This window comes from Peromyscus californicus, unplaced genomic scaffold, assembly GCF_007827085.1.
Source record: "Peromyscus californicus insignis strain IS unplaced genomic scaffold, ASM782708v3 Scaffold_2__1_contigs__length_46816999, whole genome shotgun sequence".
NCBI classification, from domain to species: Eukaryota; Metazoa; Chordata; class Mammalia; order Rodentia; family Cricetidae; genus Peromyscus; species Peromyscus californicus.
In genome coordinates, this window is record NW_026294540.1 from 34,795,767 (window position 1) to 34,817,704 (window position 21,938).

Sequence of the window (21,938 nt, forward strand, 5' to 3'; positions counted from 1 at the left end):
GTGGTGGTGGTGGTCTGAGTCGGCTGGGTCTCCTTTAGGCCCTTGACCACATGATTTAGCCAGTCCCAGTTTTCAGGCATCCCATCTCTTAGGAGTCCTCCGAGGACCTTGAGGAACAGCATGGGGGTGAGGGGGGTAGGGGTCGCTGTCTCACATCAGAGGACCCTGTAAGCTTAAGGGCGCGTGCCCCAGTCCCCTCAGGCAGCTGGCGCCGGGCTGCACAAGCTCTTACCACCCTCGCGCGGCCGCTGTTGTTGCCGTCGCTATGACGACGGGTCGCGGTTTTATTTTTAATAGCGGTCGGCGATTAGAGCAGTGCCTGCGCCCAGCTCCCCGCAGCTCCCGCGTCCCCGGCGATGCATCCAGGCCTAGCCTCACTCTGGCCCCAAAAGTCCCCTTGCGCCTTCAGAATTCCTCCCGCCCTGCTCTGATTTCCAGCTGGGCGCCCCTGCTGCGCCAAGAGAGTAAGGGGAGAGAAAAGCACCGATAGGCGGGGTCCCCAGGAACCCGCGGCCTCCATGCGGAGGTGGTGGCCGGACGGGCGCGGCATCCCCTCCGCAATGCAACCCGATCTTCTTCCTGGATTCCCATATCCACTGTCACACCGGGTCGTCGAACTGCAAAGAGGTGTCCTCTGGTGCTCTCTGCCTGCGAGGAGCCCGAGGGCTTGGCAGGACAGGACGCGCAGTACTCTCGGCATAAGAAGGTGAGGAATTCCACCCAGGTCCAGTTGGGTCTTGGTAGTCTCCCTCTCCAGAGCAGCACAAAGTTCCACCAGCACGAATAAGGCCTTGGCTTTCGAGGACCTCGAGGTGGGGAGCTTCTCGACGTTTTCCAGACTTCCTTGTTAGGTCAAGAGGGGGTGTTATCTTAATCTCCTGAGCACCCTAGGTGTTAGGGCAGGGGCGTGGCGGTGGGGGGGGGGGCGGCTACAGGCCTATGGAAGTCTGTGTAAAAATAGTAGACGCGGGTTCCAACGATTCTCAGGGGAGGCTCGACCATCCCCCGCCCCCCAGGTATTTGAGGGCTAGGTGAACCGCCCTAGCAGGGCCCTTCCAACTTGGCCTTTGAAATGCATGAACCGGGGGAGCTGGGGATGAAAGGCTCCTGTCCGGCTGCGCCTTTGTCCGGGGACAAAGGAGATGGGGGCGGGGGGCGACCGAGTCAGGGTGCACGGGTTAATCCACATGATAAGGCGTGAATTGGACGGGTGGTATTCTCTACTGCACCTCTACCCAAGGAACGCTTCATAGTCTTCAGAGCCCTAGGCTGTCTAGCTTTGGGATTCGAAAGGTCCACAAATCCCCTAACTCCGGTGCAAGGCGAGGCGCTGACAGGCTTGGCCTTGCCGTCGGGTCACTTCCCACCTGAAGTCTGTCTCTCGCTGTGTGAGAACCGTCCAACCCTAATCAGACTTCTGCCCGCGTGTCGCTTCCCCGCCACCTGGTCTGTACTATGACTTGGCCGGAGGTGGCGCTCTGCGCTCCCTTGGATCTCAAGACAGAACCCAGGAGTTCCTCACCCGTGGCTTCTTTTTCTGTCTTTCCTTCTACCCCCTCAGCTCCCCGGGTTCAGGGTGCGGCTGGGCCTTCGGCCAGGGGCTAGGGATCTGGAGGGTGCAGGGTGTCAAGGTGGCGATGAGGCAGGCGGCAGCCTCCTCCCCGACCCAGGCTTCGTTTCCACCTCCACGCAAGAGTGCAAGTTCCTCAATCAGGTGTCCCAGGCTTTGGCTCTGGGGCGCGGGCGCGTGGCAGCCGTCAGGTGAGTGCCCTAGACGCGCCCCTAAACCCGCCCCGCCTCTCCGCAGAGACTCACTCCCCCTCCTTTTATGGAGAGGGGAAGGCTAGAGCCCTGGATCCGCACGGTGGGAAGCGGCCCGAGCGCCGGGCGGGGGCCGGGCCGGCTCTCATGCCCTTTTTGGCGCAGCAGCTCTGGGCGCTGCCCTTTACTGCCGCTGGGGCCCGAGAGAGAGGCGAGCCGGAGACGGCCGTGCTTCTGCAGCGGCCTCCTCCCCTCCCCGCCCGGTGCCGCAGGATTGCAGCTGGCACTGAAGGGTGGGCAAGCTCGAGGGAGGGGCGCTCCGAGAGCCCCGGCGCCTGTGGGCTCCGAGCCGCGGGCGCGGAGCTTGGATGGATTTAGCTGCCTGCGTGAGCGCGTGTGTGGCCACTGCAGTGGCGGTGGCGGCCGGGCCCGATCTGGCCCGCGAGACCCCTGCGCGCTTCCGAGGTGCGGGTCCCGGGCCGGAATCCGGGGGAGGCGGGGGGCGGGGGCGGGGGAGGGGCGCGGTGGCGGCGCTATAACCCCCTCCCTGTCGCCGGCCGGCTCCACACGCGCGTCCTGCGGAGCCCGCTCAACTCCGGGAGCCCGGCCTGCCTGCTCCTTCTCCTTCTCCACCTCCTTCTCTGGTCTTCCCGCGGCGGCTGCTGCGGCGGCAGCGACGCCAGCTCGGCCCTCCGCCCGCCCTCCGGCCCGTGCGAACGGTGCAGCGAGGCCCCGGGCGGGTTGGTTGCTGCCAGGCGGCACGGCCGCGGGAGCTGCCCGGCCCCGGCGGGAGGAGGGCGGAGCGCCGCGCCGTAGCCGAGGGCGCGCCGCGGAGGGGCGCACGCAGGCCGCCGGGCCGCGCTGTGCTGGGCCGCGCCGTGCCCGGCCCGGGGCGGCAGCGGCGAGAGGAAGGCCCGGGGACAGGCTCTCGGGGCTGCCCGTAGCCTTCAGGGAGAAGCGAGGCGGCCGCCGGTACCGGGCCGAGCGTCCAGACAGGTGATCGGTGGTGCGGCGGGAGCTGCAATCACGCTCCGTGGTCCCCTCCCGGGGCTGACGGCAGCAAATATGCGGATTTACCGGCCGGGTCGCTCCTAAAGCCAGCGACGGGGAGCGAGCGCGGCGGCGGCCAGCACGGGGAACGCACCAAGGAAGAAGCCCAGCCCCCGCCCTCCGCCCCTTCCGTCCCCACCCCCTACCCGGCGGCCCAGGAGGCTCCCGGCGCGACTCTGTTCCTCCTCCTCCTCCTCGCTGGCTCTGCACTCGCTGCTCGCGCCGGGCGCGCTCCGCAGGCTCCCTGCTCTCCGCGCCACCCTCCTCCGGGCCGCGCTCCCTGAGGGATGGTACTGAATTTCGCCGCCACAGGAGCCCGGCTGGAGCGCCCGCCCCGCGGCCTCGCCTCCCTGCCGAGCTTCCAGCGCCTCGGGACGCGATGAGGACCTGGGCTTGCCTGCTGCTCCTCGGCTGCGGATACCTCGCCCATGCCCTGGCCGAGGTGGGTGCCACCCCCGCGCCTCCGTCCCTTCTTGGCTCCCTCCGCGCACGCCCCCCTCGGCTACCTGTTTCAAGCTCTGCAAAGAGCATTTCGATTTTTGCCAGGGTGGTGTAATTTAAAAAAAAAAAAATTCCCAACTGGGTTCTATTTTCTGCCATGCCCAAGTGTGTCTGGTGAGTTTCCAGCGCGTTGCGTCGCTCCGCCTTGGAGAGGGACGGGGGAGCCGCGAGGTGAACCAGTGGGCAGAAACTTCGGGGGGCTGTGGGTGCCTTTCCAGAAGGGGCAGCCCGAACGCAGCGGGCAATGCAGTAACGGGGTGCGGGCAGCGGGAAAGGGGGTGTGTGTGAACTGACCGTGCCCTGGGAGGGGACTAGGGCGGGCAGTAAGCAGGTAGAGGAGGGTGCGGCCGAAGCCCGGGACTGGGCAGGGTGGGCAGCGCCCAGCCGCAGTCCCCAGTTCCCGGTCCCCAAGCCCAGTCGGACGCGGGGCTGGAGCAGTCTCCGCCCGCCCAGGGCCTGCTTACAGGTGGCTGAGCGAGGCAGATGGGGCCGGGCCAGGCGCCCGCGCCCTCCCACCGCTACCACCCCCCAGTCCCCGGGAGCTTTGCTGTGATGAATGACTTTCCACAGCCCCTGTCGTGGGAACTTCGTGGTTGAGTCCCCCAGCGACCCTGACTCCCTTTAAAAAACTGGGAGGGACAGTGGGGGAGGCTGCAACAGTGGGGGTGGTCTGGGCAGGGACCAGAGAGGCGCGAGGTGGATATTTAACCCCTTGCGTTCCCTGCAGACTCTCTAAGCCCCGGTGGATTTGGGTGTCCTAGTCGGCGCTAGGGCCGTGACTGGGCCCGAGCCGGGTGGGGCGACCGCGGGCGTGTGCGCGTGGGGGGGTGCACGAAGACCCTCTCTCCTGCGGGCTCGGCCCAGGATTCCCGGGAGTGAAATTGAACCCTCAGGCTAGATTAAAGTGTTGGGGCTGCTGTGACTCCAGACGTGGATCCGTGACGCATTTCGACCCTCTCTTTTTACGTGTGGATTTAGCTATTAAACCAGAAACTCCTCGGGCCCCTGGCTGCCCCCAGACACCCTGGGGAGGACCAGAGCGCGGGTGCTTTTTGTCTGAACATGTCAAGGCGGTGTTGGGTTTTTTTTTTTAAATCCAAGGTCAGACAAACAGGAATGGGGTGAAGGACTTGGTGGGGGGGTCCCATCTAGCCCCACCCGAGCCTTTGGTTCTATGGCTTGGCCCGCGTCGGGCGGGTCTGCGTGGCCCCTGGGGCCGGGCTGGAACCCTGGGCGCGTCCTGACGGTGTGGTCTGCTTGCAGGAAGCCGAGATACCCCGAGAGCTGATCGAGCGGCTGGCTCGAAGTCAGATCCACAGCATCCGGGACCTCCAGCGACTCTTGGAGATAGACTCCGTAGGTAAATCGCGCCCCTGCCCCTGGCTGCGGGAAGGGCGCGGGCGGCGGGGCGGGCAGTCTGCGAGAGGAACCGTACCCAGCGCTCGGTCGGGCCGGGTGCTGCGCAGGAGCGCACCGAAAGGTCAGACTCCACTCGCCGGCCATAAACGCCCAGGCGTATGAGTCAGGCGTTTCTCCTGCAGTCGCCACTTTCTCTCCCAGCGGCAGCCGAGCGCCGCTTCGCTCGCCCGGGGGTTGTTTTTGCATTTAAGGGAAACGCAGCGGGTGTGTCACTGAAAGTTCAGCTTTAGAGTGTGCCGAAAGACCCTGCCAGGTGTGCGGGTCAACGGCCGCCTCTGGCCCTGGAGCGCGGGAGCCCGCCCTTCGGGCGCGCGGCTCTAGCAGGTCTTCCGCCTGGCGAGGGCCCCCAGAGTGCTTGAGGAGCTGGTCGGTCCGGGCCTTTTGTAAAATCCTCTCCCTGGTGCCTTGATTGCCCGGGGCTGGGTCCCTGTGGTGGCCACAGGAGGCCGATGTTTTTCTCAACATCATCCTGTAAAAAGGCGCGCCTGGGACACATGCGCTTGGGGCTATTTTGGGGGCTCCCGGCCTCGGGCTAGAGCCAAGCCACTGTAGAAAACAATTTGTAAATGTAGGGTTGGATTAGACTCGGATCGACAAGGGCTAAAATAGAGGGTCATGGTGGGGGTGGAAGAGGCGCACTGTGTGCTGGAGGACAAGGTCTCCTGTCTTTTGTGACAACCTTTTCAAAGTGAACTCTTGGCCTGGGTATTCTTTTTGACACACTGGGATAAAATTTACCAGCTTAAAACAAAACAAAACAACAACAACAACAAAAAAGGCCCCGATGAGTTTGTCAGGAGGAACTAGAGGCGGCTAAAGTGAAGAATGCTAAGTGATGATTTCCCCCTCCCCTCCTCGCAAACTTTTCAGAAAGGGGGAGTGGTGAGAGAATTAAGTAAAATCACATGGTCTAACCATTTGGAAATTTGTACCTAATTATGGTGGTGGAGAGGACTGAACTGTTTTTGTTGCATGCCAAAATCATTTTTTAACAAGGCGGCCCCGTTTCAGTAGTTTCTTGACCCAGGAAATCCTTGGCCTGATCCTTATCAGGAGTGGCAGGCCTAAGGTTTCACTTGGAGATTAAGAGTGGGACAGGGGGGTTTGATCTGATCCCTTGATGTGCAGGCCTGGGTGGAGGACTTGGCTTGGGTCACTGGGGAAATACTCCCGGAGTTTTTGCTGGTCCCCGAAGGCTTTGGAGACCGAGGGACTGCTTTCCTGCCCAGCTTAAGCCAGGGCTGGGCCTCCTGCTGTCTGGATGCTGGGGGAAATGGGCCATTCGCTTTCTGCGGGGACCATTCTTATGCTGTTTTCTGCAGCCACGCCTCCCTCCCCCACCCCCCCCCCCCTCCATTAATGCTTTTAGCACCGTGGTTCTGTTAGGTTAAGCTGATGTGCCCAATGGGGGGCTGGAGGCTTCTGGGTTGAGGCCTCCTCCTCAGGAGGGTCCGAAGAGAAAAAGCAGTCCGGCCCCTCTGGAGGTTTCAAATTGCTTCTGTAAGAATGGTGTGTGTGTGTGTGTGTGTGTCCCATGGGATTTAGGACATCCACCCTCTTCAGTCCACCTGTCAGACACTTGGGGGGTCTTCTGAGTACCAAGTGTGGGTGTGGCCTGCCCTCCTAGTTTCCCAGTCTTGAAGATGGGAGGAGACCCCTTTGTGACACCAACACAAAATGAAGTCTTCCTGCTGGGCCATCCCCTGTTCTGGTGTGGAAACTAACTGGAGTCTAGTCTGGTCTGTGGACAGGAGTGGCTGGTTGGCTCTCCTCGTTCTCATTTGGTTCCTTCTTGAAGTGAGGAGCTCTGTGGCTTCAGGCTGCTGCAGAAGGCTGCAGACAGCTGTGGTGGTCAGTCAGCCGGAAGGGGTCCTCACTGGGATGTTCCCAACGGTGGCCTCCCCAGCTGGATTCTTGATGTCCCTCCATGTAGGTTGCAGGCAGCAGAGAAAGGCTTAGGGGTGTCCCAGGCTCCCCAGCCAACTCTTCATCCAAGGGGGTGGAGCTTTGTGATTGGCACATGGCTGGTCTAGTGGGCTGGCGGCATCCCCATTTTCCAGATGGGGAAACCCTGAAGGCATCTCCTCTCAACCTTGCAGCTCCTTAGCTGTGTGGCTCAGCTCCAAAGGTGGCAGGATTGCAATACATTGCCAAGAATGTCCCTGAGCCCAGAGCATTCCATGCTTGAGTCAAGGAGCTCAAAGTGGCCTTTTAGTGTGGCTTTTGGGTCTAGAGACTGGCATGCAGCCTTGCTGTGAACTGCAGCTCAGGAGTTCAGGTCGTGTGTGTGTGTGTGTGTGTGTGTGTGTGTGTGTGTGTGTGTGTGTAACGGGAGCTTTGTTCTCTAGAGCCGCTGGCCAGGCGCCCGTGGGTCATTGAGTAACTGATACATAAACATCCCATCCCAGGCTACTCATAACACTGTGGCCAGGACAGGGCTAGTGGACTCTGTCTGTCCTTCCTCCAGCCGACAGATATTGTCACTGAGATATCTGCATAGGACAAAGGGAGATGACTTGGTTGACCTGAGAGGGGCTTAGCTGCTAATTCATGATGGGTTCTACTGTGTCATACAAGATAACATCCTCAGGCTCCCAAAGACCTCATCTGTTGTACGTCTTTGACAGTGGGTAGTGGGTCAACCGTTGGCTTGTGACCACCTGCTTTCTGTTTTTTTTCTCTTTTTTCCTGTTTGGTTTTTTGCTTTTTTAAAAGATATGGTCTCGTATAGCCCAGGCTGCCCTTGAACCCTCTTATGTTGCCAAGGATGTCCTGTCTCAACTTCCATTCATCATCACACTTATTCAGTGTCGTGCTAGGGATAGAACCCAGGGCCTTGTGTGTTCTGGACCCTCTTCCAGCTGAGCTGCATCCCCAGCTGTTCGTTTGTTTATTTGTTTTGTTGTTGTTGTTTTGTTTTCTGAGAAGGGTGGCCTTGAACTTCAGAAACTCCTATTAGGCCACCACATCTGGCTCGTGACCTCCTCTCTTGATCTGAGCTTGTCTTGGGCTTGTCTGAGTAGGAGCCATGGCCAGTCTCTATGGCAGAGTTTCTGTCTGCATCAAGCTCAGTCAGGAAGCCTTGAGTCAGGAAATCGAGCCACTGGATGGACCTGTAGGGTCCCAGCTTTCTTTTGGTCTTTACTTTTTGGGTTTTTTAAAATTTTTTACTTACTTATTTATTTTTATCTTTCAGAGACCGGATCTTGTGTATCCCAGGCTGGCTTTGAATTTACTTTGTACATGGGGATGACCTTGAACTCTGGGTCCCCCTTCATGCACTTCCCGAGTGAGGGGCCTCACCCCATGCCCGTCTGACTTGTCCTTGTTTTGCTCAGGGTCTCTGGGGTATAGTGCCTTGGCCTCTGCAGAGCCCGTGACACCTACTATGTGCACGTTGAGGCAAGCATGGCATCAGAGGACTGCAGTTGGCACCACTGCCCACTCTCCCAGGCCCTGTGAGTGGATGGCCCATTCATCTCTTGTTAGTTTGGCCATGGCAAGATGGCCATCACCAGGTCGTGACTCATCCTGTCACTTTTTTGTGAAGAGATACTTCTCTGTAACAGTTGGTTGATGGGAAATTTTTACTGCGTGAGCAGTTCTGATCTTATTTTGGGTCTTTTAAAAAAAAAATCCGTGCCATTGGAACATTGAGTCATTTTCAATAGTTTTTGGGCTCGGATTCATCGTTGACATTCACACCTTAGGCGAGTCTTTGCTTTCAGTCTTAAACGTGTGGGTAGCAGACATCTCAGGGTGGAGGAGGCTGGCATGTCTCCTGTTGGTTTGTGGATGGTGTGGTACCTGGTGGGGTTTCTATTGCCCACCAGGAGGGCCCTCCATTTGGGTGGAATGCCACTAACTGTTGGGACCCAGGGGAGAAAGAAGAGTGTCCCTGGGGAAAAAGTAGGAGTGGGGTGGGGGGGGGCTTTGCTTGGAGTCTGCATGGTATAGTCTGGGAAGGCCAGGTATAGATTATATTGGGGGTGCTGCTCTGTCTACACAGCATGTGGCAGAGCTCTATGTCCTCCTGTCCCCAGGAATGGAAGAATTTGGGGGCAGTGTGTCCCAGGGGGTGGATTCTCCAGGCTGATCTTAACTCTGTCCTCCGTTCTGTGGGTAAGGGTAGCCCTATCTTTGCTGGACACCTGGTGGCCCTCGTCGCTGGCTTTTCCCCCCACTCCCTTCCGTAGGCCTTTTCCCTGGGCCCCCAGGACTCTAGCCTCAGGCCTGTGACCGCACGCCTCGCTCCTCACTCCACTAGCAGCCGCACCCCTTTGCTGTTTCTCATGGCCTCTGGCCCTCAGAGCAGGCTTATTTCAGGAACAGTGGAGGTTGGCTGGCAGCCCAGTCTGGCGTTAGCTTCCGATGCCCCTCAGAGGTTAGGACACTTCATCAAAGCCTGCTTTACAAGAGGGAGGCCCTGTACATACAACAGCAGGAGAGAGGCCGCCGCCCTTCCCATCTTTGCTGCAGCTGATAGTGGTACTGCTCCAGAACTGGGCCCGGCTGGGTGGCCTTGGGACCTGCTTGACCCAGTGCTGACCTCCAAGGGTTCCCTTTGGAGGTCACATCGCTTAAGGGAGAGTACTTGAATGCCTTCCTGAAAGGACCTCATGTTTCCACAGGAGAGCTGCATTTTGGGGACATGCATACTGACGGGATAGGGGGGAGTTGGTTGGAGGCGCACATTGGAAACAACCCCGTATGAGAGTAGCGGGTCTGGGATCGGGGACTGAGCCACTGCCCGGTGTCCTGGTGCTCTGAAGGCTGCTGTATAAGCCTCGGCTGTTCAGGTCCCAAGGGTACGGCATGTAGGTGTGGGCACCGGTTACCATATTCTTCTCTTTACCTGTAGGGGCTGAGGATGCCTTGGAGACAAGCCTGAGAGCCCATGGGTCCCACACCATTAAGCATGTGCCCGAGAAGCGGCCTGTGCCTATTCGCAGGAAGAGAAGTATTGGTAAGCACGGGAGGGTATGCAGCAGCTGGAAGGGAGCTGGTCCCCATTGGAGCTCTCTGCTAACTCAGAGGGATAGGCAAGGCCACCTATCCTTCCTCCACCAAACAAAGGCTCTCTTGGCCTCCTGCCCTCCCCATGGAGGCCGTCCTCTTCTCTCTAGAGTGTCTCCCGCCTGCCCTTCTGCAGTCTTGTGCTTGGGCCAAGAGTTTTTCCAGGAGGGGAACATTATAAATTCCTTAAGTGCCCGGTCTTGTCAGGGCCTGTCTGCAAGGAGGCTTCGTTGGAAAACGTGGCCAAGCTTAATTTCCAGTTCCTGATGGGAGCTCCAGCATGCTCCCGGGCTTCAGCTGCAGGGCTGGGTGCAGGCTGGAGTGTGCTGGCTGGACACCTCCTCCAGGGCCCCTTCCCCATTCACCTTTGTCCCTAGGGTCCCACTTGACCCTCATTCTGGGAACAATTAGATTCTCTCAAGATCTGTGCATTCTCTTCCTCGGATGGGGTTGCAAGCGTGACCCGCCCAGTCCCAGCTCAGCTAAGGGTGCTGTCTACGTACTGTTTGGATCCTGGGCAAATGGGTCCCTCTCTCTGAGATTTAGTTATCAGTAAGATGGTGGCTTTTATCCATGCCTCGTTGACTAGCCGAGAACTTTCCTGAGGTGAGAATAGATGGGAGCTTCCAGCCAGGCCTCAGTCATCCAGCTAGGACTATAGAGTCCCTATTCCCAACTGAGCTGGGGGGAACTGACGGCAAACCACGTTGGGAGCTAAGGCCTCAGTGTGGGACTCACTTGGAAGATTCTACAAGCAAGGGCTGTGGTGAGAGATGTGGAGGAACCAAGCCCAGTGGCCCAGTGTGCCCAGCCCAGTGTTTGGGGCCCTCTGTGTTGGAGGGACTCATAATCCAGAGGGACAATACAGGCCCTCGAGGACAGGGAGAGATCTGGCTCCTATCTCTTAATTCATGCCTTCCTTTCTCACCCCCAGGGAGTCTGTAGACACCTGTGTAGCTCCTCTGGGGTGTGTTGGCAGCTGTGGGTGTACATACTCCTTGTGTCTTGAAGGTTAGGTTCACTCCTGCTGGTTAGCCGGCCCGAGTCTTGTCTACCCTGAAGACCCGGGTCCCTCTACTCCTTCCAGCCCCGAGGCTAGGGTTGAGGAGCCCTTCGGTGTTGATGGGGCAGCAGGGACAGTCAGTAGGTAGGCCCCAGAGGCTTCCTGGTACCTCAGCCACCTCTCCCCACATTGGCTAGTCCCAAAGCTGGACACTACCAGGCAGCCATTGTATAGCGACCAATGGGGTCTAGGGTTCAATGGGGTTAATGGGGATTGCTTGAGGAGGAGAAGGGTGTGTGTCCCAGGGTCCTGAGGGGATTTCTTGTCTGCTGTGCACACCTGGCAAGCAGATGGCCCCAGACTGGCTGTGTTCACCCTATGTGATTAGTGCAGGTCAGGAAATAGCTGCCTTCTCCTTGGGGGACAAATAAGTATAGTTTTGCTGGCTTTCATGACCAGATCCCCAGTTGTGGGCTATGTGGAGACTGGGGTTGAACTACTCCTCTGCTGTCCCACTTCTTAGACTGCAAAAACAAGGAGAGGGGTACTAGGGATGGAACCAATGCCTTGTGCATGCTAGGTAAGTGCTCTACCACTGAGCCACACCCCAGCCCCTCACTGGGGGATTCTAGGCAGGTGCTCTACCACTGAGTCACACCCCAGCCCCTCACTGGAGGATTCTAGGCAAGTGTTCTACCACTGAGCCACACCCCAGCCTCTCACTGGGGGATTCTAGGCGGGTGCTCTACCACTGAGCCACACCCCAGCCCCTCACAGTAGTGATGTTGGGGGGTTCTAGGCAAATGTTATGTCACTAAGCCATTTTCCTAGCCCTCTTCACGTTTGAGACAAGACTCCCCTAAGTTGCCCAGCTGGCCTTGATCCATGTCTATAGCTTTGCTGTTTCAGCCCTGTACATTCAGGGGCCTGTTGGCAACCAGTATGTTCTTTCATACTGGAGGCTGCCACAGGGATGAGTCCTGCCCAGGTCCAACCTAGGTGGGCATCTCTGGATTGGGACGGGAGATCGGAGGTCATGTTTGTACGCTGCTGGTAGACTCCTAGGTCTCCTTATTCACAGTGCTCTTGCCTTTGCAGAGGAAGCCATTCCTGCAGTTTGTAAGACCAGGACGGTCATTTACGAGATACCTCGGAGCCAGGTGGACCCCACATCGGCCAACTTTCTGATCTGGCCCCCGTGCGTGGAGGTAAAGCGCTGCACCGGCTGTTGCAACACCAGCAGCGTCAAGTGCCAGCCCTCCAGGGTCCACCACCGCAGTGTCAAGGTGAGCCCTGCCCTCTCTGGGCATCGGCATTGCAAGATGCTCTTGGGCTGGTGGCGTGGTTTGAGGGGAGGACGGGGCGTATGACTTAGGGTTGTTAGCACACAGCTTCCGTACAAAGCCTGGGGGTGGGGGGTGGGGGGTGGGGCAGGGATGGGGGGGGTTGGGGGAGGCTGGCTTTAGCAACCTTCAGGAGTGACTGGAACATTCAGTGGTCACAGTGTGCTGCTGTCATTGAGGAGCTGGGAACGAATGTCTCTTTATCCTAGATAGGGTAGCATCTGAGTTGGGCACTGATGGCCGACCAAAGACGGTCGTCTACCCAAGTCGGTGTGCTGAGCCAAGGATGTTGTTTTGATTCCTTACAGGAGTGTGGGGGACTCAAAGGCAGCTATAGCTCAGGGAGGCCTGCCCTAGCACTGGTGATGACGCCCTAGAACGTCCTCCCATGGTGCTCCCTCGGCAGCAATTGTCACTGCTTATCTATGTATGTGTGGATGGGGGGTACTTGTGAATCTTCCTGCGCTTATTTCATTAGCTTCCTGGGTCTTACTAGCTCCTTCTAGGAGGGAGTGTTTTAACTCAGAGGAAATAGCCACATACCACCATGAGAGGTGTTTGGGGCCCATGGTTTGCATGCATGGTCATTATTTGCATAGATGACCATGGAACTTGGGTCTGTTGCCCTCTGGACCTGTGTGTCCCTTTGTGCTCCTGGGGACTCAGTTGTTGGCCTTCTTGTGGGATGATGGAGGGTTCTAGCTGCCAGGGGTTTAATTTCTCTTTGGGCCTGAGTCTAAGAACATGGTTGAAGGCCTGTTGTTTATGTTGCCAAGGCTGGGACCCTTTGTGTTTCTTCAGACACTTTAGGACAGTGGTTCTCAACCTTTCTAACACTGACCTTTGATACATTTCCTCATATTGTGGTGACCCCCCCCCACACACACACACCATCGATCTAGATTGCGCTGCAGTCTGAAAACTGACTCCACCTGGCTGAGACCCTTTTGCTAAATGTGTGACCATTTGGGTGGCTGAGTGGGCACTAAAGGCTCTAAGACAGCTGTGGGGCTAGAATGTCTCTGAGGATGACATCTGCTTCTGACACAGCCAGGCTTCTGTAGCCAGGCTACTTTTCTTGGCTGAAGGGTCCCCAGAATGATGCACGAGGATTTCAGACCCCATTCTTCCACCCTAGTAAATCCATCTCAACCCCCAACCATCTGTGACCCTTGGCCCCAGTGGAAGGGAGGTGCCAAGAGAACATCTCCCTTGGTAAGGACCTGTATTCAGTAGCTCATTTGTGACCCACAATCTGGGCACCTATTTTGATGGCTGCTGTTTGGACTCCTGAGAGTTCCAGGGCTTGACTGAGGAAACCCCACATCATTGCAGGCATCTTTGGGATTGGACACAGCATCAAAAGCCCTGGGCTTTTCCCAGGGTCCCATGGACTTGTCTGGAGTGCTCTCTGGGTTTGCTATCCACCCTCAGAGGTTAGACAGAATCTTGGCTACCAGCAGAGTCATGCTACCAGGGCTGGCTCAAGCACCCTGGTAGCCATGTGACCTGGACCAGCCCCAGCCTTACCTTGGGCCTCAGGGTTCCCACCGATGGTATATTGAGGAGTCTGGAAAGCTGCCATCTTGTTCTTTGGGTACAGGTGATAGCTTTGATCTAGGGTAGGTCTGTCTGTTTATCCATCTGTCTGGCTTCATTCCCTGCCTGCCTGCCTGCCATGATGGACTTGTGTAGTTTAGGCTGGCTTAGAACTGTGTAGCCCAGGCTGGTGTTAAACTTGAGGTAAACCCCCCTCAGCCTCCTTGACCAGTTGGTGGTGGGCTCACAAAAGTGAGCTGTGACAATGTGAGTTTAGGAATAGTTTTTCCATGCTGGAGACATGCTCGAGGGGTGGGTAGTGTGACGAGTTTTGACTTGGAAATTTTCAGTCTCCAGCTCCTGGGACACGGACTGTCCATTCCCACTAGAATTGATTGTTCCTTCTCTGTGCTGTATGGGACTGTGCCTTTACCCCATGGGGCTCATTTGCCCAGCAGGGTCTTGGTCAGTTGAAAGGGACCAGTCTAGTCCTGGTTGGGCTAGGCTCTCCCATACTCCTTCCTAAGCACCCACCCACATACACCACCACTGCCACCCACCCAGAGCTGGGAGGGGACATCCGGCCCCAGATACTACAGGCTCTGGCAGAAGGGACAGAAGGTCAGCAGAACAGGAGCTCCATTGTGGATGCCATCTCTGCAGCATTTGGGGTGGAGGCTGGTGCTGACCTGGATGGAGGGAGATGGACCCACAAGTCCCAGGGGTGGGGACTCAGGGTCAGTTCAGCAATGGTGGGGCTGATGGTGAGGCTCACAGCAGCCATATATACCCTGTATTATGTGTGCCATCAACCCTGGTTCCAGCGTGTGTGTGTGTGTGTGTGTGTGTGTGTGTGTGTGTGTGTGTGTGTGTGTGTGTGGTTTCCCCTTCCTTGTGCTGTAGATTTAACCCAGGACTTCTCCTGATAGGCAAAGATTTACCACTGAGTCACACCCCAGTCCCTCACTGGGGGATTCTAGGCAGGTGCTCTACCACTGAGTCACACTCCAGCCCCTCACTGGGGGATTCTAGGCAGGTGCTCTACCACTGAGTCACACTCCAGCCCCTCACTGGGGGATTCTAGGCAGGTGCTCTACCACTGAGTCACACTCCAGCCCCTCACTGGGGGATTCTAGGCAGGTGCTCTACCACTGAGCCACACCCCAGTCCCTCACTGGGGGATTCTAGGCAGGTGCTCTACTCCTGAGACACACCCCAGCTTTCTGTAGTTTTTGTTGTGAGACGGGGGTCTAAGTGACTCAGGCTGGCTTTGAACTTACTCTGTAGCCTAGGCAGGCTTTAAACTCCTAGTTGAGCCTCCCAAGTGCTGGCTGGGGTGACATCTGAGCAGCCTGGGCCCTCACCTCAGCATGTGCTGCCTGGCTCCAAGTGCCAACTGTGTTCTCCAGACCCTGCTGTGGAGGCTGGAGAAGGATGCTCTGTGGACCTGCACAGTGGAGCACAGGCCGGGCTCCTGGAGCTACCTGTGGTGTTTGGCCTGGACAGAGGGGAGGCCTGTCCTGTCTGCGTCGCACGGGGCTGCTCAGGGGTCAGGTCAGCTCTGAGCCATTGTCTGACCTGGCTGCTGAGCTGTGTAGGGAGGTTCATTACTCAGTCTCGTGCTCAGGGCTCTGCTAGGTCAGACTCCAGGCTTCTAGAAGGAAGGTGTCCCCATCTTGGTTGGGTAGGGTCTGGAGCTATGTTCTAGGGAAAGTCCCAGCTGGGCTCCATCAAAGATTTCAGAGAAGGTGGCCAGGCTGGCTTTAGCTCTGAAGGAATAAGTCTCAGGGTTCCCCCTCTAGTGAGGGGCTTTGGGGTCTGAGGAGGCTGGGGCAGCATGGCAGAAGACACCCCAGGTGTGCTTGATGTATATATATCTGGGGTCTCTTCCTTTCAAACTGCTATGTGTGGGGCCCTCAGCCAGGTGGGGCAGGGATCCCCCTGCCCTTGAGGCCTGGCGCCAACTTCCCTCCTCAGTCCATGGAACACTTGGGTAGCTAGAGCATAACACCCTCTTGGTCCAGTGAGAGGATTGGCCTGCGAAGGCCCCTGGTCTCTAGGGCTCTGTGGCCTCAGGGCCTCGCTCCTTTGAAGTCCAGGCTATTAGAAAGCAGAATTGACTGCTGAGGGACCTGGGCAGGTTGTCGCTTGGCTCAGTTTCTCGTCTATTAAACCAGGCTGTAATAGTGTCCGTGCAGCTGACCTGCAGGAGGGACTCTGTGTTCAACTCCAAATCAGCAGTGGCTTTTTATCACAGCCGACACTGTCCTGAGGCTTGCTTGGGAGCAGTCTGGCTGGGTGACACTCTGGGTTGAACTTGAGGGAGCTGTGGGTTGCTTGTGGAGCAGGTGGAGCTCCTGGGATTTTTACCATCTCGTTTTTTGTACTTTCGCGGAGGCAGTTTTGAGAATTTAGTATTCGTAACATGTTCTTTGGGCGGGAAAAATGTAGCCATTTCCTGGCCAGACAGAGGTAGCAGAGCGGGCTGGAATCCTTGCATTCCCGAGGCAGGTGCTCCCATAAACCACTGTTTGTTTTTGTCTGGTAAACATGGGCCTGTCTGGGAGAAAGGGGGCTCCCTAGCTGGAGCAGCTCATCAGTTGCCCCTCATGCAGGGGACCCCTAGGCTCAGAGGGGAAGGTTGTACCTGCCCTGCAGCCAGGGTCTGGGTCTGGCTGGTATCAGCCCCATGGGGAAAAACTAAGGGGTGGGTCAGGGTGGAGAACTGTAACTAAGGCCAGGCCAAATGCCCTTCCGACACCTGGGTTCAGGCCCTTGTGAGGCTTACCTGGCCCCCACCATAGAGGCGGTGGTGGGAGGCCAGAGCACCCACCTGCTGGTGTCTGTGGCCAGGGTCTCCCTCAGGCCTGGGTTTAGCTGGGAAGTCTTGAAGTTTGCTGGATCACCAAGGACTATGGATACTTTTGGAGGTTGGGGACTGTGGTAGGGGTCCATTACAGTACCTCTGCCTACAGCTCCCCTGGGGACTGGCTGATGTTTTTCATTTGGGAGAACGCCCTTCTCCCTGACCTACCCAAGGCTCTTTAAGGGAGGAACAAGGGGTTGCCCTTCCATTCCCTGGGGTGGAGTGTGAGACCACACTTCTGAGCCTAGGGACTGGGGCTTGCAGGACCTCTGGGGACATGCTGACTTCCTGAACAGAGCTTGGGGGCTCGTTTTAGTAAGAAGCCTTCTATGAACAGGGACTCCTGTTGAAGCTAGCTCCTGTAGGGGGCCCGGTCCAGTGTCTAGGTGATTCTTTAATGTTGTGTCTTTTGCTGGTTTATTTGTTTTTTTTGTTTTTTTTTTTTTGATACATTGTCTTGCTCTGTAGCCTGGCTGGCCTGGAACTCAGTATGTAGCTCAGGCTGGACTTGAAGCAATCCTCCTGCCTCAACCTACTGAGTGGGATTCCAGGCCTGCTCCACCATGCCCACTTACTGACTTCTGAGTGCCTCTGCAGAGGTGACCTTGCTCGAGCCACCTGGGTGGGTGTGACCAGGGCCCCCATCTCACAGGTCAGATTGGAGGTACCTGGACAGCATAACCGGACTACACCTCAGATGCCCCTGCCCTCACTGCCCCTGGTTGCTGCTCCTCCTACCTCCTGACGTAGCGAAACCTCCTGGGCTGGCCCTTGACCCCTGACCCCTGGCCCTACGCCCTACACGCTGAGCTCATACTTGGCAGACGGTGTTCACACCTGAGGCACCCACACTACTTCATACGCCCGCCGGGCACCTGGCACCCTTTGCACCCACGTTAACCATTAATGTAGCCAAGGTGGTAGCCATAGCAGAGCCTGGCTGAGTCTGGTCCCCAGTGCTCTGAAGCAGCTGCTTGGGCTGGATGCAGGGCTGACACCTACTTGGGTCCTGAGCTTCGGTACCCTGAGAAGAGCAGCGGAGAATGTTCCCCTCCCCAAACTCTCAGTCACTCTGGGTGGGCCAAGCATTGTCCCCACCATGGGACGCCCAAGAAACTGCCACCTCTGGGTGCTGTAGGCCCCCTGGGGTGGGTTCAGCACCATTATAGCCTCAGTTTCCCCAGTGTATAGTGAGATGGGAGGCAAAGATCCCTTAGGACTATTCTGGGAGGTGGACACAGATTTGGCGCTGATTGCATGCAGGGTTGGGAGGGTGACACATGTTCTAGGTGGCATCGAGGTTGGGACAAGCTGCCAACCATGCTCTCCAGGTCACCTCAGGAGAGGGCTGACTGTGCCTGGGTTTTCTTTTCTATCCATGGAGGTGACAATCCTGCCTCCTCACTGGCTGGCCAGGAGGGTTCATGAATGCTGGTGTCTGGAATCTGAGGAAGGTGGCCTTGAAGTCCCCCATCGACCCTGCTGGAATAGAGCAGGGTGTGACCCAAGGCTGCCTCCTGGTGCAGTTCTTGATGGGGAGGGGGGAAGGGAGGATGAAGCAACTGCTGTATGGCCCTGTTAGGGGAGTGTGGGGCCTGTGTACGCCACTCCCATGTGTCTGTGTGTGTGTGGAGTTGACAGCCCTGAGAATGGCAGACTGTAGTGGTCAGCGTCCGGCCAGGACCATGGAAGGATTTGCCTGGGACTCTAGAGTCCAGTATGAACTTTTGGTATCTGCTGTGCTGATGTGTCTCCAAGGACCCTGGGTTGAGAGGGAGATGACTCCCTGAGTGAGGCCCCTTCCTCAACAAGCTTTGTAGCCAAACTGCTATCCCTGTCCGAGGCTCCGTTTTCTTCACTAACAACGCAAACGCCAGAGCAGTACTGTGGTCCACCATCCTGTGGCCAGTTCACCCTTTCTTTGCTGATGTCCTTTGGATCTTTTGGGCACTTATGAGTCTCACCTAGTCCCAAGTTGCAGCACTCTATGTCTCCAAAGATGACCTTAAGTTCTTGATCCTCCTGCCTCCATATCCTGAGTCCTGGGATTACGGGCTTGTGCCACCACATCCATTCAGTTTATATGGTGCTCGGGGTGGAACTCAGGACTTTGTGGATGCTAGGCAGGCACTCTGCTAACTGAGCCACATCCCTTGCTGTGTAGCCCAGGCTGGCCTTGAACTTCTGAGCTCCCGAGTGCTGGGATGGCAGCTGTAAGCCTAGCATCATTTAGGGTTTATTTCGAATGGAAACAGGTCTGAGCTAAAGGGAAGATGCCTTGGGGAGGTTAGAAATCTGAGTCCCAGTTTGGGGTGAGCCAGGCAGGTCCCCCTCGGGCACATGGTGTTGACGCTGGCTTTGTTCCCTTGGCAGGTGGCCAAAGTGGAGTATGTCAGGAAGAAGCCAAAATTGAAAGAGGTCCAGGTGAGGTTAGAGGAACACCTGGAGTGTGCATGTACGACCTCCAACCTGAACCCAGAGCATCGGGAGGAGGAGACAGGTGAGTGGCCAGCGCTGTTTATTAGCGTTTTGTGTGGGGGTCCTAAGGGATATCACAGAGTGATGGGAAAGTTGCTTCCTCTGAGTGAGGCAGCAGGCCTGATTTCCCAGCTGTCCACACTGGCTTGCAGAGCTAGTCAGGTAAGCTGTGCCTGCAGGGTGCCACATTCAGGTGGGACGTTAGACACTGGATTCAGACTGTACCCTGCTGCCCCGGGTCTTGACCTTCATCCTGCCCAGCGTACCTGTACATTGCCAGCGTTCAGGCAATCCAGGTGCAGAGAAAGACCCGGAAGTGTCTATGCACCAGGGTGGATCGGGCTTTCTTTCTGAAAGATAAACACCTCTAGTATTTATTGCTGTGGCTTCCCACCCCAGGCCCTCAGGAGGCCACTCACCTTCCCTGCCCTTTCCTTGACAGGAAGGCGTAGGGAATCAGGTAAAAAGCGGAAAAGAAAAAGGTTAAAACCCACCTAAGGCGGCCGACCAGGTAGGCCCTGCCCGCCGGGTGCGCTGGGGGACTCCCTCGCAGGGCTGGGACACAATCACACCAGCGAATCAGCTTCCCATGGGCCCTGATTGGCTCAAGGCTCTGTGTGCTTTCTGGGGCTGCTGGGCTGGGTCTCCTCGCAGCTACAGCTTTTGCCCTTCTCTTGATTATTGATCGGGCACCCAAGTGCCCTGTGGCGGGAAGGGTGGGGGGGTGGGGGGTGTGCTCTGGTGGTTCTGCTGGAGTTACCTGGGGAGAGGCTGCCCGCTGCACTGACAGAGGAGAAGCTTTTACAGGTGACAGGTGAGGCTTGTGGAGGCTGTGTGGAGCTGAAGAGCTTTAAATGGGCAGGGCAGTTGACTTTCGTAACCAGTAGCAGCATGGGGAAAGAAGGTTGATGTCAATCTGTGTAAGATGAGGAGGGGAAGCCAAAGGAGATGTCATTGGTGTCCCTTCTGTTTGGTACTGTAGATTCTGTCTTCAGAATGACTCTCAGGACCCATGGTGGTTGCTAGCACTCTCATAATTCCGCACTGGAAGAATCAGGTTGGGTAAAGAAGGGCCGGAGAGCCTCTCAGGAATGCTTGTTCCAAACCCACCCTGTGACGGCTGTTTTTCCCCGGAAGCGTAGGGAATGTAGGTGAGGCATGTCATTTCCCAGGCCCGTCCTGAGTGTCAGCTTGTCTGGCCCAGAGAGCTGGAGCCTGTCTGGCTGAGCCCTTCCTCCTGGCACATGGGACTTAGGGGCATCCAAGACAAACAGTTATTCTGGGCAAGAGAGTCCTCAGAGATAGGGTGTCTGAGAGACCTGGCTCCCAACAGCAGTGTGGCTGGGGATGCCTGCTTTGGGCATGTGTCTCCTCGAGCAGGCCCTTGGGGTTGTTCCATGTGGCTCTGATGGGCGTGCTGCTGACAGAGACCCTCTCCAAGTGAGAGGCAGGTGTCCCATGCCTGCCTGTGTCCTGTTGGCCACTGGTCTCCGGGCTGTGAGTGGAGGCATTGTCGACTCATTACGGAGCCTCGTGATAGCTAGTGTTTGTCCACACAAACCACAAAACAGCACCACAAAACAGACACACACACACACACACACACACACACACACACAACATAGGTCTGCTGAGTCACAGAGACCCACACACAGTGTGGCTGGCAGCATCTATTTTCCTAGTTACTTCATGGCCCAAAATGTCTGCCATACCTCCATCGAGCACAAGCCTTAGGCTGGAAGAAAGAAAGATAAGGGAAAGGGCAAAAGAAACTTTCTATGCCTTAGTTTCTCCATCTGTGCAATGGGAGCATGGGTTCTTCTGCAAAATGCAACCAGCCTAGTCCCAACTCCTAACTGTGGAAAACTTGATTTATTTATTTTTTTAAATAACACATCAAGCTCCTATCTTAAGATATAAGTTGTGTGGGGCCAAGTGGCTCTGGTGTTTTCTGTCTGTGGTCATAGCCTCAACTCTTCCTCTCTTCCCACAGACGTGAGGTGAGATGAGCCGGCCGCCCTCTCCCGGGACACGGATGTACGTGGCGTGTGACATTCCTGAACATACTATGTATGGTGCTTCATTGCCAATGTGCGTGCGGTCTTTGTTCTCCTCCGTGAAAAACTGTGTCCGAGGACAAAGAGACAGTGTCTGTTTGTGCAGTGTGACATCAAAGCAAGTACTGTAGCACTCGGAGAGACAGTGAGAAGGCTTCCTTGTCACAGAGAGCGAAAACAAAACCACAAAAAAAAACAAAAAACCAAAAAAAAAAAAACAAAAAACAAAAAAAAAAATCAAAAAAAAAATTAAAAACAAAACAAAACAACAAAAAAAATCCCAACAACAACATAAAAACCCACCACAAGAAACAAAGACTGAGGTGGGCGGGCGGCAGGAGGGCCGTCCTGCAGGACTGACCCTTGAGTGGTGGCCCATGGTGGCCACTGCCCTGGATTCTGCCCGTGGGCACAGGTGCTTTTCACCGAGGACGCCCGGAGCCTGCCTGGGATGCTGCCCGCTGGTTCCACGAGGGAAGGAAGCTGAACGGCTGGGAGATGCCCATGGGCCTGGAAGCCACCACCTCGCTTGAGTCTGCCTAAGACCTTCCAGACGGCCTTACATGGAATTTCTTTTTCCTTTTCTTTTTTTTTCTTTTCTTTTTTTTTTTTTTACACCATAAAGTGATTAAGCTTTTTCTTTTTATTCTCTGCCTAGCTTTTTTCTTTTTCCTTTTTTTTTTTTTTTTTTTAAATCTCTTGGATGACATTTTCGTCGATAACACGCACGAGGCTGCTGTAAGTTGGGACAGCGAGACGGTTATTTTTTCCTAGCCAAACTAATGAGGTGTATTAAAATAAACATGGTATACCTACCTATACATCATTTCTGATGCGCCTCTGGCTTCCTGTGTTCCTCGGCCCCTTTAGCGTTAACTTCTAGCGTAAGTCATGTGAGAGGACTA

The 21,938-nt window shown here is 56.4% G+C and overlaps 1 protein-coding gene across 2 annotated transcripts; it reads left to right on the plus strand.

Annotated features, from left to right (window-relative positions):
- Nucleotides 1-688: 688 nt before the first annotated feature.
- Nucleotides 689-21,859, plus strand: Pdgfa (platelet derived growth factor subunit A). Of its 2 annotated transcripts, XM_052754294.1 has the most exons (8): nucleotides 689-706; nucleotides 1,562-1,761; nucleotides 3,124-3,253; nucleotides 4,576-4,672; nucleotides 9,593-9,697; nucleotides 11,849-12,036; nucleotides 18,872-18,998; nucleotides 20,970-21,859. In XM_052754294.1, the coding sequence occupies exons 3-8, from the start codon at nucleotides 3,191-3,193 to the stop codon at nucleotides 20,978-20,980; spliced, it is 591 nt and encodes a 196-aa protein (XP_052610254.1). In that variant the 5' UTR covers nucleotides 689-706; nucleotides 1,562-1,761; nucleotides 3,124-3,190; the 3' UTR covers nucleotides 20,981-21,859. The 2 variants fall into 2 exon arrangements, with proteins under 2 accessions (XP_052610254.1, XP_052610253.1); XM_052754293.1 differs by lacking the exons at nucleotides 689-706; nucleotides 1,562-1,761 and adding an exon at nucleotides 1,774-2,226.
- The last annotated feature ends 79 nt before the right edge of the window (nucleotides 21,860-21,938 follow it).

Bases quoted from the DNA above. Each gene is read 5' to 3' on its own strand.
- Pdgfa (XM_052754293.1), top strand. From the start codon at position 1,829: ATGGAGAGGGGAAGGCTAGAGCCCTGGATCCGCACGGTGGGAAGCGGC. The intron at 2,227-3,123 runs GTGCGGGTCCCG...TCGCCGCCACAG, and splicing joins GACCCCTGCGCGCTTCCGAG to GAGCCCGGCTGGAGCGCCCG. The intron at 9,698-11,848 runs GTAAGCACGGGA...TTGCCTTTGCAG, and splicing joins TCGCAGGAAGAGAAGTATTG to AGGAAGCCATTCCTGCAGTT.